This window comes from Amphibalanus amphitrite, unplaced genomic scaffold (genome assembly GCF_019059575.1).
Source record: "Amphibalanus amphitrite isolate SeventyFive unplaced genomic scaffold, NRLGWU_Aamphi_draft 000463F_arrow, whole genome shotgun sequence".
NCBI classification, from domain to species: Eukaryota; Metazoa; Arthropoda; class Thecostraca; order Balanomorpha; family Balanidae; genus Amphibalanus; species Amphibalanus amphitrite.
Genome location: NW_024881957.1, coordinates 162,860 through 179,456, shown reverse-complemented (window position 1 = coordinate 179,456; position 16,597 = coordinate 162,860). Strand labels below are relative to the sequence as shown.

At 47.3% G+C, this 16,597-nt stretch overlaps 2 protein-coding genes across 3 annotated transcripts in view; one reads left to right on the top strand and one right to left on the bottom strand.

Annotated features, from left to right (window-relative positions):
- Positions 1–2,067, top strand: part of LOC122391957 (stAR-related lipid transfer protein 13-like) — a 33,119-nt gene extending 31,052 nt beyond the window's left edge. The window contains exon 11 of the mRNA XM_043386338.1: positions 79–2,067. Coding sequence (XP_043242273.1) covers positions 79–193 — 115 coding nt within the window. The 3' untranslated portion in view covers positions 194–2,067. The remainder of the gene's footprint in view (positions 1–78) is intronic.
- Positions 2,068–2,148: 81 nt separating this feature from the next.
- On the bottom strand, positions 2,149–16,311 carry LOC122391958 (tiggy-winkle hedgehog protein-like). Of its 2 annotated transcripts, XR_006258432.1 has the most exons (10): positions 16,085–16,284; positions 14,691–14,817; positions 12,298–12,362; positions 11,999–12,110; positions 9,581–9,658; positions 9,131–9,296; positions 8,756–8,865; positions 5,088–5,255; positions 3,680–4,249; positions 2,149–3,612 (listed from the first exon to the last, which is right to left on the bottom strand). XR_006258432.1 is itself a non-coding variant. In XM_043386339.1 (9 exons), exons 2-9 carry the CDS (start codon positions 14,794–14,796, stop codon positions 4,089–4,091), a joined length of 966 nt encoding a protein of 321 aa, XP_043242274.1. In that variant the 5' UTR covers positions 14,797–14,817; positions 16,085–16,311; the 3' UTR covers positions 2,149–4,088. The 2 variants fall into 2 exon arrangements, 1 of the variants encoding a protein (XP_043242274.1); XM_043386339.1 differs by having other exon boundaries at positions 2,149–4,249; positions 16,085–16,311.
- Positions 16,312–16,597: the final 286 nt, after the last annotated feature.

Genomic DNA, 16,597 nt, shown 5'->3' with positions numbered 1-16,597 from the left:
TTACAGCTGATAGAGGTGATTGGGTGGGATGTCCGCATATTGCTGACTCCAACTGACCGATTTTGTTCTCGTTTTCAGGGGTCTTTCTGTTGACTGGTACAGCCGGGTCTACGGCCACGAGTGTGCCCGCGAGCTGGCCGCGCTGCGTCAGTCCTTCTGTCACGTGACTGAGGGCCCCGAGAGCCGGGTTTGAGCCATCCGCCCCATTAGTCAGTCACATGACTCAACACCGCCGCCGACTCTCTAACGCAGTCTTGTCACGTGAGGGTCAACCAAAGCCGCGCACGCCCAATGTCACCCGTCACGTGACCAGCAAACCTGAACAGAAGCATTGTGGACAAATCTGGGAGTCGGTCCGCGGGCTGCGTGGTTCCCTGAGCACGTATCTGCTCGCCGATCAGCGGTTATCAGCGCTACTGTCCAGACAGGGCGTGGGGTGAATCCCGGCGCTGGTGGACGCAGCGCGCTGCGCCGGAGGACAGAGCACGGAGTGACCGTGCCGGACAGAGCAGCGGAGCAGTGGCATGCCCTGCCGCTCGCCGAGGTCCCTGGAGAAGGTGATCGGTCATTGGCGAGGCGCTAACCTTCCTGGACTCGCCGTATTGGTGTAATGATGTGTGTTAACGATGTGTTTGCTGCATCCGCGGGGTAGTGGAAAAGGCTCCTGTAACATCTAGTGGATAGAGCTTTGTAATATGTGTAGATGCCTGGTAGATTTGCTCTGTGACATTTTGATGTTTTGTTCTCTAGACTATTGTGCTCAGAAGAATTTGTGTCTTGACCAGTCGCTTTCCATCGGAATTGCATTGGATTTGGGTACCAAAGCAAGAATGGTACCTTACCAAATAAACGTGTCTGTACCAGACCTTTATGTGTATAAATATTTGATGTAGTTTTTGTCCACTGCGTGGACAGAGGGTTTCTGTTCGTTGCTTAATTATCTATTTGTTCGAATTTCACTATGCCGTGATATGTCGTGCCCTTTGCGTCTCTGTATTTACAACATTGCGTAGATATTTGTAATAGTTTCTGTGGTTCTCCTGTATGAATGTCGTGACATGGAGCACGCATAATTATCGCATCCACCCGGTGCGTGTGGAAGCATATGGCTCCGTTCTCCCATAATCGATGCCATCGAGCCGGTAATGTGCCGTCTGGACCGAAGGCCGCGCTGCTTGAGCTGCGCTATGCGTCAGCCGGTAGATTAAGACGAATGGCCCTCAGCTGGCACGGCAAAGATCAGCCTAATGCCGTCTCCTTGTCCAGAGCCCTGGGGATCGGCGTCTTTCGGCGGCTCCACAGACTGGCTGAGCTCGGTGCCGGCTGGCGTGGGATGATGGAGACGCGGTAGTTTAATTGTGTTTACGCAGAAGATAATCTACTTTTGCGCACATTTAGAGCTTGAATGTCATACGTGTTGAAGGCGAGATGGGTCGAGATGACATTGAATATCTGTATAATGAATTATTTCTGAGGCAATGTGTTATTGGTATGTGAAACAAGGAATGCCATTAGCTGCAGCTAAGATTTAACTGCTGTTGAAATAACCTAACTGAAAGATACAACAGCAATGCAGTCCCTGGGGCTGCTCTGTCACTTTTCGGCTGCATTCCTGTCTGACATATTTATGCAGCTCTGGCGCATTGTTATTTATGTATATTGTATAGCGGTAATGATACTGAAACTGTTTCCTGTGATGTTCATATAATATATGGGGTGCGATATAGATCGAACCGTTACCTGAAGCATACACAATTTCAACGCTTTTATTCTGTCGCCGCTAGACGCACCTATGTCCCTGACTTATATCCACTCAACCTTTTCCTTTTAAAGCTAAGTGCCTCTTTCTGTTCCGTGAAGTTGCATGCGATGGCAAAGTACCAGAGTGTTCAAACAAGTTGAGTGTTAAGAAACGTTTATGGTGTCGGTTCACGACGCTGCACGACACTAAAATGACAGAGGTGTTTGTCACCAGTGTTGTGTGTCGCCTTCCGTCTGATGTTTTATGAATTCCACTAAGGGACGACACTGAATAAAAATACCCGACATCGGGGTGAAGATAGCGGAGTCCAGAGTTTCAAGCTCATCATTTTTATCAGTCGCTATGGAATAGGAAGGAACTAAGGAGCTAGAAACCAAAAGAAGATAAGAGATGTGTTGCCCGTATATTTGAAAACGCCAAATACGCCACAAACAATATAATCTGCTGGTCTTGTCTTGTAAGAGAGCAAATATGCAGCACCTAACGACTGTAGTCGATACCTATCAGACGATCACAGGAACCGTAGTGTTCAAAATGCACAATGAAAACTGGTTTCAATCAAAGACTTCTCGTCTTACCGAATGCCACGAGTAAAATATGTAACCTTTTCTGTCGCACCCTAATGGGCCACTTTAAAACTAGCGAGTATGCATAACTATGTCTAAGAGGCGCCACTCATCGAGAATATATCACACATCTGATATGTTTAACTGTACTATAGCGACAGCATGGCTATGAGAGACTGTAGCATGCTACAGTTCGCTGGCCCAGAGACCGCTAACGTTAGCTGATATGCTCGAAATGATATGTCGCGTTTCACACACAACACGAGAGTCAGCCCGCACTCTAGCGCACTCGGCTGGCACGGGCTGACGCTTTCTGACACTGTCCTTCGAGACTTTACACAGCTCGCAGCTCGCGACGCAGACAATCCTTCACGAATCTCTTCATCGCCGAGGTCGGGAGCGTGAAACAGAATCGACGAATCTACGAGAGATCGTTCCAGACTTGTGTTGAAAAGTCTGCTATTGACTATTAGTCTATTTTAGTGTTGCTATATTCGTCGATACTGTTCCAGGCATCCGAGCCCCGTTTTCAGTGGGTGTGGGCGTTGCTGTTGCGTGGCAGCCAGGTGTACCGACCAACTCTGTTCATTAGCGCTGTAGCGCTAGCTGCGAGGGACCGACAGTTACGAGGGGGTCGGCAGGTCACAGAATTCAACTCGCGTGACGCCGTCACTCCGAAAAATGGTCAACAAATCTGAAAGCAGGGTAAGCGGGACCAACTTCGCCTATTGATCACAAAGGAAACTTGGCTATAAATGAGCTCAATGGCTCCGAACTTAGCAAGCTGCAAGCGGTTTGAGCCTCACCACACCTCTGGTTGTTGACGACTCCCCGGGAGTCAAGAGCCACCCGATGGGTAGTTGTAGCGGCGATATCCTCGGGGACAGGTCGGCCCGGTCGGACGCCCAGCGCTGGGCCGTCCGGAGACGTGACCCGGTCAGGGTCAGGCAGAGGTCACGTCTCGGTTCAGGGGGACGGGCCGGCCGGCCGCCACTGCCGCGCTCGAATCGGGGGGGCATCAACAACAACGACAGACGCCGGTCGGCTGAACGACGAGGATCACCAAACTCGGACGTCACGGAGAACCGGCCGCTCTCCGACCGTCTAGCGGAATGGGCAGACGGCGGCGGCCGCTCAACTTGAGCCGGATATTGGGCAGCGTTTACGACAGTTTGGCCATTGGCGGTGATCTGCTGGCATCGTCGACAGCCTCGGCCGAGCCGGCCGGCGTCCGGCCAGATGGGCGCGCTCAGGGGTCAGAGGTCAGCCAGAGGTCACCGGCCGGCCGGGAGGGGCGCGGCAGGGTCACAGTGGGGCTTGACCCCGCCGCCAGCCCCCGGCCGGCCGGCCGACAAACGCTCATTGGGTGACACTAGGGACCAATCGGTGTGCAGCAAGATGCCCTGGACGTTCGCTATCTTCATTTGGTTTGGGGCTCGTTTGGGTATTCACGTGACTTTTGTCATTCATTTGACTGTCTCTGAGGAAGTACGCTCGTCCCTTCTGACATAGTGTTTCTCAAACTGAGTCCAGACTCCGCCAATTTAAATGTTTTAGCATAATTTGCACACCGTCCATGGCATCTTCCAGCACACCACTGGCTCCAACTAACTGAATTTTAACCAAAATCAAGCCTCACAGCACAGAGAGCCAGGTGACACTAGATTAACTAAGTTGCGGCCGGGTCGGATTGGTTCTTGTCGGATCTAACCAGCCGCGAGGGTCCTTTAACCCCGGCGGTGCTCCCTGATCGGACGTCTCTACTGACTGTTGGCCGCGAGGGACGCCATCAGCGGCAGGCGGATGACGCCGGCGTCATTGTCCGTCAGCTGGATGACGGTGTCGTCCGGCGCGGCGCGGTTCTTAGAGCCGGGCTCGGGGAAGAGCCAGCGACCCACCTCCTTCAGCTGTTCCACAGCAGCTGCAGACACGCACACAAACGGGGAGAGGTCTGTCAGCTGGGTACGCAGCGGTGGGCGAGTGAAAGGTGAGGAAGCTTAGGAGTGCCTTTAACCACATAGGAAGCAGCGGTGATAACGTCGTACATAAATGGGCGGATGGGTTCTTAAGTGTTCAATAAACAATAATAAACAATAAACAATAATAAATGATGTGTGATGACGAGTCTGCATACCCTTTGCAGCTCTAGGAATTTATACTGCTTACCTGCTGATGGTTATTTTCGAGTGAAATATGGCTTGCTATATTTTGTGATAAGCGTATGATGGCGCTGGTATGTAGTTGCAGTAAATAATTATTTCATTTTAAACCATTTAAGGTATTAATCAAAACAGATAAGCGACACTTATCAAAAACTAAATAGCAATAAACTAATGGCACTAAAAGATCTCGTTATAAAGGACCTGAAGTTATTCAGCCAACAAACAATAAAAAGGTTTGTATTACACCACAATGCTGTTTTCTCCGCGGAGTACATAAATGTGACGAATGAAAGTGACACAAAGCTAACAAACAAAGCTAGCCACACTTGGTCTAAACATTAACACAACTTCAAATCGACACGAGATACAAGCCTTCCTTATTTATTCGTATGATCTCAACGAATGGGTTCGACTTTACCAACATAAGCACAAGCCAACTACTGCAAACTATCGAGATAAAAACGGATGCAAAACATTGCAAATCGGAAACAAAACAAAAAATATCCTTTCACTGCTGAACGTCGGTAAATTATCAACTACAGGTAGAGGTACAACAGACAGGCACACGTCAGACAAGGCGTGAGCCGGGCGCCCTACCTCTGGGTCCGTCGGCCTCCCTCTCCTCCTCCCCCTCGAACAGCCAGGGGAACCAGCGAACCGGCGTAGTCAGCAGGTGGGCCCAGTCGTGGTCGAACGAGGCGTAACACGAGGCCAGCACACCGTCCACCACGATCGTCCCCTCAGCGGTCAGCGGCACGAACGCTCCTGTGATCGTGGGGCAACAGGGGTCACAAAATTTGCTTTAAAAAATATATATCATAGCATAGACCTCTGTACAACCTCTGTAGTCTGCAATTTCCCACGTATCACTCGGCGCAGCTGCCGATTGTCGATAAAAGTCATACTGTGCCGCAGTACGTTGGGATATTGCGGTACAGTCTACCTATCAAATTGAAACAGACATTCCGTTGAAAAGCAGACATACATGACCAATAAACGTGTTCAGTGTTTGTGTGTGGAAAAGAGAGAGAGAGAGAGAGAGAGAGAGAGAGAGAGAGAGAGAGAGAGAGAGAGAGAGAGAGAGAGAGAGAGGAGAGAGCGATATAGGGAGGGAGGGAGGGAGGGAGGGAGGGAGATATCTTCTGCTGGGAATATGCCATTTACAAACAATTTTTGTTCCTTAAATATGGATATTTAATTAAATGAACAATGGAAAAAAGTGTAAAAGTTACCTACAGTTAGGCCGTGAACACGCTTTTCAGAGGCATGGCGATATAAAACGTTTTAGACCCAACAATGTTGGCAAAAGGTCACAGAATGTATAACACCACTTTGGATCCACTAGCGTCTTGTAAGTGGGCACTAGGCATTTCCTTGAAATGAATGCAATTATGCCTAGGTTAGGTGCGTACCATATGCTACACATACCACAAGCCCACTCAAACCCACTCCACTCAAAGCCTGGAAAACGTCAGGAAGCGTTAACTCCCCTGTTCCCACTAGGCAGGCCCCAAGACTCCATGACAGATCTACTTTCCTAAAGAATGCATCAAGGGTCGCACGGTCTCGTTTTATTTTTTGCTGCAATGTTTTTTTACAGCTCTGCCGTCGCTGCCAATAAAAGCTAATAGGACACTCGCTAATAGGATGCTATCCAGTCGGGTGATTGGGCATCAGACAGCACTCGCTTGATTGTCAGCTCAGTAGCTTTTGCTCGGCTACTTTTTGCCGCCAGTTTCTGGTATCCCCACTGCAGGGTGGCCGCGGCACGTAAATAATTTACCGCCGAGAAGTGCCAGGTGGTGGCACTCCTCTGTGGCCTGTGCAGTAATCATTTTCCATCGTCAGGTGCTCCAGGAGCCCGCTCTCCCAGGCAATACCGACTGCAATCGCACCGCGCCAAATAATCATATCCGGGCCGATCAATTCTATCACCCGATCTCGTCCAATCTGAGCCGGAAAGGAGGCTCGACACGCAGACCACCCAGCGGCGCACGAGGCACAGGCTGCAGCGGGGGCGGCTAAGTACCCAAGAGACGCATTCGTCCTATTCACCGTGGCGTCTGCAGGCGTATTCACAATGTCTCGGGTTCACAGTACTCGAAATTTCAGTAGGTGCACCTTGAGAGATCTGTCCTGAAGGTAGAGTCGCAGCGCGTTGTATCGACCATCACACCACCGGCTGCCGCCGCCGTCATTGCGCCGCGTTCGTCGCTTCATCATCATTGGCGCTCAATGTGGCGCGCGGGTCATTGACTGACCGAGTAGACGTTAGATGTGCTCTAAATAGACGCAAACAATGGCCTGCTCGAGAGGTCCTGGGATTAATACGCCGGGATGTAAAGACGGCTTCAACTTAGATGGATGCGTAGCAACGGGTCTATACATGGTTAAAATTACCATTATTTGGAGCATTCACGAACACAACCGCCAAGGATGTCAAGATAACTATGAATTATTCTTACGAGGAGGCACTCCTTCGCTTCTGCTTTGAAGAGAGATCAAAAGAAAAGCCGCCAGTGCACGCTTATCAAACGAGAGCATTGCGACTACAACCAGAAAGAGGCTGCGACATTTTTTTATATAGAAAATGAAACCCAAAACGATGTCAAATTGCCAATATGCTACGAACGCCCATCCTAAGCGCCATAATTTTCATCCTTTTGCACTACCTAAATAATTAAGAAGAAGCAAGAAGCATGTGAACAAGGAACTTGAATGCTTAAGCTGAATGTAAATGAGCATTCATTTTCATGCCCTCACATTGCTGGCACAGGAGGGCTAAATACGTACTGCACTGAGCGGTTTCCCAGAACGAATAAAACACTTCGCCCTTTACTAACACCTTACTAACTTCCCTGCCTTCAATAGAAGGCTACACCCAAGAACTATTTTGCCTGCAGTGGCCAGCGGCCTGTAAACTTTATGGCGTGCCTGGACATCTAGCCTTTGGCGGCATGCGAAACCACCGGCCAATCAGATGCGAGTGGAGGTCCGGGTGTTACCGCGGCAGGGTCAGGAAAAGACACGAGAGGGCACTCAGGGTGGGCCGAGTAAGGACTATTTTTGGTAGGCAAGTAAATGTGCATGGGAATATCGTCATAACTCATAGGTATACGAATGACTGGCAACTCCACATGGTCATTGTGGAACGAAAGCTTGCAATTAAAAGCAGAGGAGCAAGATTGAAACCTCGGTATTTAAGGCATTATTCTCATGTTAGCAGATTCATATGTCCTCCACAATCCCTGTCTCCTCCAGTCGCTCGCCATATCTATCTCCGTTACAGCTTGCAGCGTCCTTGCGGACCGTGTCATTGCGGCACAGCATCCGCCAGGCGCTGTACGCTAGCGTCATCTATCGAGCGGAGCAGTTACTATTACTGGTCCCCGCTCCGAGACTACCTAATAAATGCGCGACAGTCAGCTATGTTGTTCGGTTCATCGCTCTTTAGTCTGCAAGAAACCCGTTTGGGCTTGGTATTAATGTACGATTTAGCCCACCACGACTTGCAATAGCATGGTGAGAAGGCCAATATGTCGCGCTTGCATGGCACAACGACCATCCCATGGAAATATTTATGGCACAGCCTGTCATGGTTTATCGCACATTGCACTTTAAATGTTTTAGATATGAGGGAAGGAAACAGGCTGCCATAGCTAAGCGATGCAATGCCACCGTTTGGTGTACTATAATATTGAGGAGAATACCGCGCTACGAAACATAAGAAATATCGCTCAGCATTTTTGTGCTAAGTGCCGTGGAAAGGCTTTGTATTTTGCAAAAATGTTACAGGCGGGGTGACATTGATTTGATTTGTAAGCTGTGTTTCCATGTAAATAGTGCAATCTTATATAATGCTTATTGCTTATATATATATATATATATATATATATATATATATATATATATATATATATATATATATATATATATATATATATATATATATATATATATATATATATATATATATATATATATATATATATATATATATATATATATATATATATATATATATATATATATATTTATATATATATATATATATATATATATATATATATATATATATAAATAAGTTCATGTGTGTTTGATTCATCAGTGTCAACAAGCCAAAAAGATGGAGAAGTGGAACGAGTGTTTGGCTTTTGAAGCCTCGATAAAACACAAACAAATGTATGTTAGCCGTTTACACATGGTTCCCAGTGAACACCAGTCTGCGATAAATCCACGTTAGTGTATTAATATTCTGTACTCACCAGTATCGACCAGGGGACGAACGTCGGTCACCGGCGACCAGGATGACTCTGAGTCGGAGTCAGAGTCGGCCACCTTCAGCAGGTCTCCGGGACAGATGTCCGAGGCAAAACTGTCGACACAGAACCCAAAGGTCATTGGTTAAATGGCGGCAGGGACTCAGTTTGACTTAAATAAGGATTAAAAAGCAGACGGGCGACAATTTTATCGAGACAGAACTGCTGCATGCATCAGTTTATCAGTTCACACATACATACATACATGTGGTCACAGGTCACGACAGCATCGCGACTAAAAAAAAAACCCTGATGAGAGTTTTAATAATCTAACATGGAAATCCTTCACACATTACACCACAACATTCCGCTCACACTCACCGGGAGACGAGCTCCTGTTGCTCGTTGACGAGCAGCACGTGGTTGGGAGACAGCCGGAGCCGGTGGCCCGTCTCTGTGGACAGCTCCAGGTACTGAGTGGTGTCGTTAGAGCGCTTGTCCAGCCAGGTCACCACCGGACTGAAGGTGAGCTCTCCAGAGCGGCTCGCTGAAAAAGGTGAACAGACGGTTATGGCAATCTGTTGATTGGCTTATTGTAGATGATTGTGCCATATGGATTAATGTGCCAAAGAAGAAGGAAATGAAAATCCAACATTGGTGTGAAGTTAATGTAATGTCAATAAGATGATGATAAGCTAAGAACTTTTGGTGAGTGAAATCGAGTAAGCAATTCATGGTGCGCGCCGCTGTGTCAGAACATATCAATATTTCCGTCGTAATGCGATAATGTCACACTGTCATGAGACTGATGAGTTAATCTTCAGGCCTTACCCGCGAGCACCCTATCGTTGACCCGAAGGTTCGTCATCGGAGTGACCTCGCCGGTTTCCTTCAGCACCGTAGCGCTTCCTGCAAGAGACCACAATGTATCCGCATTATTTGTGTATAAGCCTTTGCATGAAACGAATGTAACGTTCGATTTAAAAAAGCTAGCGAAGCATTGAACAATGTTTTCTTGAAAAGAAAAATACCACCAGAAAAAAAAACTTTAAGGAGCGTTACATCATCGCAGTTATCAGTAATATCCAAAATTAGACACAGTTCAAGCCTAAATATGATATCACAAGGAAATACTGCCTTCAGAACATTCAACTGATGACTTCCAAGGAGCTCTATTTTTATAAACGCACAGCTCACAACGCTGGCGAATTTAAATCAGCAAGATCAAACGTCGGAGAACGTAATTTATGCTGTGGAGCGGCTGCCGACAGCTCCACAAGATACTGTTCTTGATCTGTTACTAAGCGCTTCTTGAATACAAATGAGAGGGTGATTATCCTGCTAGATTTTCGATAAAAGCTTTCCGAGGATAGTAAAACTAATTATTAACGAGTACGGTTTGACGATAAAGGAGGCTACATATAGAATAATGTCTGGGAGATAAATATAAAAAAGGGTACATAGCAAACGTTCATCTTATATTCTACTCGCCGGACTTATAAAGATTATAATCTATTGAGGATCAAGAAGGCACTTTTTGTACTCTCCCATAGCATAAATTGGTCTCAATAAAATTGACTGCTATGAAAACCTTTTTCTCCTGTCTGCTGCTAGACTTCGAGATATCTTGAGGCACTCTATCAAAAGTCGGATATTACCCTCCTATCAAAACACAAATTAAAAAGTAACAACGACGTGATTGCATTAGAAACGAGCGCCGGTGCATGAATATCTCATCAAGCCGGGGCACTTATGCGTAATTGGATTGCTGCAGCGGCTGGGCGAACAGTCGGACTGCGTGCCAGAAGCAGCCGTGCCCACCGCCGGGCCGAGTTGGTGCGGTCATAATATTACATCCCCTCAATAGTTAGTAGAATAGTCAATAGTCAATAGAAAGGACAAGCTAGTTAAGAGAAAAAGTACGTCACACTGCACTTGCAATTTTCGCATCATTTGATCATATTTGCTAATGAGCATCATGGTTTTTGCAGGCATCCCATCTCGCCTAAATTTTTGTTTTCTCATTGACAAAAATAATTTTCAATTTTTATAGATCGCAAATAATTGAATTGAATGTTAGAAATCAGTTACGTAAAGATGGTGGATAATTATGACAGCAGCCACTGTGTTTGACCTAAATAGCAATCACTTAACAGGCATGGCAACATTATAAATTGATCGCCATCCATCACGCCGTGGTCAGCGTGGGATGACGGCGGCGGATTGCGGGGGCGGCCACTCTGGCCACCTGTGGTCACCTTAGCGGCCGCCGTCGGCGCCGTGCCACCCCGAGATGGGCTCTGCACCGCTCTGGCGCGGGCCGCCGCGTGGCGCGTTTGTCTGTATTGATCAGAACAGGGCGCCGTGCAGGCCGAGCGGTCGGCCGCGCTGCAGGCGGCGCGGCGCGCGGAGGTCAGACCACCACCCCGGCACGGCGCGGCGCCCCGTGCTAATAAAGTTGATCCGGAGGTCCACGCAACGACACAAAGCCGGACGGTGGGCTGGGACAGGGCGGGACCGGGCGGCCATGAGTGATCGAGGGCAGGTCGGAAAAGGTTGCTCTGCGGGCTGACTGATCACCCGACACCAGTCGCAGAGGGCACGGGACTCGAGGGAGCGCTCCGGAAAATGAAACGCTGTGAGCGCCAAAAATGGACGGTGGGGAAAATGTTGGCATTTAACGCGATGGAATCATAGCGGAGCAGAGGCAAACCCATTAGGGTGCTGCAGAAAGCGCCGGGAAATCGCAGGAAATTGCGCACGATTCACAGCACAGTGTGATTATAATCACCGGTTGTGGATAGACCTCTCACAAAATATATAGCATGGTGGACTTAATTTTGAGGTCCTCAGTCACGCGTTATAGGGGCTCATAATTATAAACAAAACAGCAAACCATACACGACAGCATTTGCTATTATTTCGTTGCGTAGCATCCTTATCAAACAAAGAGTAAACTATAGCTTCGCGGTTCATATGGACTTCGTCTGCATAGACATAAGCACCCAGCCAGCTCTATAAATAATGCATGTGCGGAGGCTCTAGCCCGTAATATGCAACCTTATAATACTGCCTCGGGGGCTGTCCCCACGTCACAGCCCGGCAATAGCTGCCACAAACACGTCCTATATAAACCCGCATACGACCGCCGTTATTCGTGAGCTGCGAGCGGTAGGCCTCCCCACTCACCAGCTTTCCACAAAGCTGGCGAAGCTTGCGGTTGATGGAGCTTTCTAGGAGGGGACTCACCTGGGAAGCAGCTGCCGCGTTTGCCGCAAGTGCCACAGAACTCGCCCTTCATACGCTTGCTGTAGTAGAGACACTTGCCCTGAGCGTAACAGTTGCCCGCTGCCTTCCTGACCTGGTAATGGGGAAAATAGCCAGCGTTACCTTCTGGAAATGCGTGCAGAGTTAGTACGGTGAGAGGGCAAGATAGCACGGGAGCTTTGATTGAATTCAAGCTTCAAAGTTCCAGGAAGCTGGAACTTTGAGCTTCCGACAGTATATAAAAATTCGCGGAAATAGCATTTGTCTGGTTTCGTACTTACCCTTATCATTCGTTCAGGATCTCTAAGGTAGTTGTCCTCGTCAAGATAGGCGCTCGGCGGCAAATCTGGAAATGAGAGAAACGGAAGTCAATGGTCAATACCAACCTGCCACGTACGTTTCATTTTAGGGTATGGATGACGGATAAGTCATAATTGAGAGAAAGGCACAACTCTTGACCTCTTTGAAAATGTGACTTTTTTGTCCGCATTCTTTGATGCTTGAGTTTTTAAAGGTGCCTAGCCTATAATTGATTGATAACCTACTAATCTTTTGGCGAACCCAAAACTTCACAAAATTTGGTTCGTGTGTCATTTGGTTCTAAATTTCAAAGCCGATCACGATTATGAAGTTAATTTAAACGTAAAGGGTTTTGTATAAATTAAGTACATAAATTGCAAGTCATACATTAGGTATGTTTCTTCATATGATACCTATGTGTAAAACGAATATGTTTTTTTTTTTGCTGTCTAGATTCATATTATGGTTAACTTGATTGATCTGATCTGATCTGATTTATATTCATGTTATGGTTGACCAGCGACAATCTCCATGAAATGGGCGATAAAAAGAAGATGATAAAAGTTAGGGCAGAAGCATTGACTGTTATAACTATCAGGCCTATACGGTCCTTGTATTTCAGCATTATATAAAAAGATACCTAGCTTATTATTGATGCTATAAAATAAGCATATTTTATCATATATCTAATACCTAGAGGAACTAATGGCTAAGCAACAAGCGGCTTTGTCACAATACACGACATATGATTAGAACTAGCTCATATTTTATAAGTTTGTGTGCATCCCTGCGGCATAGCAGCTGTTTATGACTGACCTTTTTACGACACGCTGCTCTTATATGCATGAGCTTTGATAGTGTGCTGTATGACCTGCAGAACGCAATCAACGCTGTCCATCTACTGTCAAAAACTTATGCTACCTATCTTTGCTATACCTGTATTTTGCGAGGTCAGCGGCAGCGCCTTTGAAGATGCCGACAGCCAAAGTGCCTCGACGTACGGCGAGTGATGGTTGATTGATCAGTGAAGAATTATTGTCCATCTGTCATGTTCCATTTCACATTGATCGACCACCCAAGAAATACAGAGCATTGTAGGAAACCTAGGTCTGTCACCAAATGGCTTCTAGAAGTGCGCTTTTGTAACGTTTGCAAACAACATGATGTTCATGTGTGTATACATGGAAGGGAAAGGTTGTATGTATCTTTTTTAATGTGTATGTTCTGTGGTGAACATCAGCTTGAGCGAACATGATCCTCGTCATAATAATCCTCCACGCGACGCTCGTTAACACGGGTCAGGTTTCCACGACGTTCATCCAGCGCTCTAACACCAAAATCGCCGTCGTCGTCGGCCCGACGGCCGGGGTTTTCCCGCCGCGGCGGCCGGTCCCGGACGCCCTGTCACGGTGCCACTCTACCTGTGTCGTCGCCCGACGCTCGTTATGGATCAGTGTCGCGCCGGTCGACTGGTAAAGCTGCCGACGACGACAACGACAAACGGAAGTCGTTAACGGCGCTGGCGAGTGGCGGCCGCACGCGAGGGGGGGGGGGGGGGGTCTCAGGTCGGCCGGGGTCGCGGGGGAGTCGTGGAGAGGGGATGGACTAGATGAAAGACAATGTGATGATGCAAGATACAAGGTAGGCAGTGCGTGAGGGAATCGCAGGTCATAAGATGCATTTAGAGATGGGTGGACGATTGTGTCACACCTCACCATTATTGTAGCTGAGGAAAAAAATTATTGTAGCTGAGGCATGATCTATTATAACTGGACCTGCTATAACACAAATCTGTTTGATTCAAACTGTTGATACGCTGGCCCAGACGAGCTCAAATGGCATTGAACAGACTTAGTTTAAAATCGTCTTGAGCCGCTTCAGCCACAGCTTGATTACTGAGCATCTCTGACTTTCGCTTAGTTCGGTCAGCTCAGCTCTCAGCTCACTAATCTATCGTTCATCATGTTAAAAAGTTAAATCCGGCACGACATTGCCTTCATGAGAAATGTTTAAATTATCAATTGATGTTCCAATTTACAGACTGTTGAGATCAAAGCCGGCAATAAGCGCGGCTTGTTGAGCTAATCCTGGCTAATACCACCTGATCTCGCATTTTTATTTTCCGATATAATTTCATATGTAGGTAAGCTAAATAATAAATATACCCACAGATTTCGTGCCCAGACTATTGCCGTCAGCCTGGCCCATTTCAATGTTAACTAGTTCAATGTTAACAATGTTAACCGAAATGTTAACTAGCGAAAAAATGTCACCGCAGGGCGCAGTGTCGCTTGTCAAGTCTGCTTCATAGGAAGTCTATCCTAATTTGCAAGCTGACTATCCATTCACAGATTGCTACTTTTTCTGTGCTTACCGTCCAGTGGCTGGATGTCATTGAGCAGTTGGTAGCGAAACTCGGCACCAATGACACTGCAGATCAGCGAGCAGCCCAGGCCCACAGCAACCAGAGCGCGGAGCATGGCGAGCGGATGGTGGCGCACCTGGAAATGAAACAACAACATTGACTTCAGGAATTTCACTCTGTCTCTAGTATTTCGGAAGTCATCAAAATGCTGTCAACGTCTTACAACCAATGATATCCTATTTGGAATTAAAAGACCATAACTGTGATAACTAAAATCAATAATTATGGTAGATCGTCGCGTTACATTATAGGTACGTTAAAATAAAATGTGTTTTTTCACGTCAGTAGCGTAGCGGCGCTCGCTGCGGCGATGAGCGGAGAGTCTAAAAAGCGGACGCAATCGTTGATGCTGTGCCGCAACGCGTCTCTGTGATGCGGTACAGCATATCCTCCCAGTGAACCGGCGCGGCGCCATGCGGCATGGTCTTACTGTAATGTGATCGTATTTTGCATTTACTCTGCACGCAGGCAGGTGCTGTGACTGTGAAATTCTGTGTTCTGTGAAATGACTATGAAGTTTTCCGTTCAAAATAAATCATATCACTTCGGTTTTAAGATGGTGAGGCGCGAGCCATGACGAACTAAAATGTGCATGGGTAATGGGCGACCGTTGTAGTGCCTGTTTGTCAGAGAAGAGCACGTCAGCTAGTTCAAAAAAGGTCGCTTTCCGCTTTACCTACTTCATATTCACACAGCAAAGACCTATTCTCTTTTTCCTATCAATTATCGTAGAAAATAAAAATGAGGACACTGTACCAAGTATACAGAAAATGAAAGTATTCTGCTTTTGCGTATTTCAGCCGAAAGAGCCACGTTTTCAAGTTTCATAAGACTCATCTCAAATAACAGGCACCTTTTCACCCGACTGAAAGAGTCGAGAGCTTTATTCTATCAGTCCTCACCATTTGATTTTTTTTCTTCATAGAAACGTAAAAGTTCAACAAATGTAGCGGTTCTGTCAATCAAGCCTCTATCTCATTAAAAAACATTCACATAAAATAATCCCGGCTAAGAATGCAAAAGGAAACGAAAATCATGTTTGATATGTCCTAAAAAAATGCGAGAAAGAACCACAATAGAGGTTCAAAAAAATCACAAGAGTCATTTGGAAACGGATTATTTATTGTCATGCCAAGGGTACAATTTCATGCAAAAAAATAATATCGGCAAAAATGCAAAAGTATGTAACGTTATGTAACCCAAAAATAATTAACAATTAATTCTTTGAGCATCTTCTTACCGTCTAAAATGTCAAAATGATTATTTTAGCCTACATGGTTGGTATTCATCCAACTGCACTTGACCAGACTTATCCGCCCGATAGCACAGCAACAGGTGCCTACCTTTTGGTGCAGAGGCGGATGGAATGTTCTCTGCTTGGTCCCGCTGGAGCTCTCCTCTCAGCGCGGCAGAGGTTCTCCTCTCGACTCGGCTGGTCGGAGTGGCCTGCTGGCCCGCTCGGTCGGCCGCCTCTTCCGACAGCGGCGCGGCTTCCAGCGACCGAGCTCGCCGCAGACTGCCGTCCGTCCGCCGCCCGGCCACCCGTATTGACGCTGCCGCCCCGCCTCACGGATCTGCCGCCGGTGACGTCACATGTCAACGGTGTGTGACGTCACACCGGGCCGTGCAACTGGTGCCGCGGCACGCAGACGGCTCTCCGGCGGCCGGGGACAATTAGCCTCCGGCGATAGCTGAGGTCAGCAGGCCGGACGGCTGATTGAAACGGTTCGACCACATTGGCGGCAAGAAGCGACAATGGCGACCGGTTCGGAAACGTAGGCGGCTGAGAAATAGCAGCAGAGGCAAAATAATGCTGAGACTAGCCTGAAGAAAGATATACATAATTGGTAAAATGT

Bases quoted from the DNA above. Each gene is read 5' to 3' on its own strand.
- LOC122391958 (XM_043386339.1), bottom strand. From the start codon at position 14,796: ATGCTCCGCGCTCTGGTTGCTGTGGGCCTGGGCTGCTCGCTGATCTGC. The intron at 9,297-9,580 runs GTAAGGCCTGAA...CACCTTTTTCAG, and splicing joins CAACGATAGGGTGCTCGCGG to CGAGCCGCTCTGGAGAGCTC. The intron at 8,866-9,130 runs GTGAGTGTGAGC...CTGTGTCGACAG, and splicing joins CAACAGGAGCTCGTCTCCCG to TTTTGCCTCGGACATCTGTC.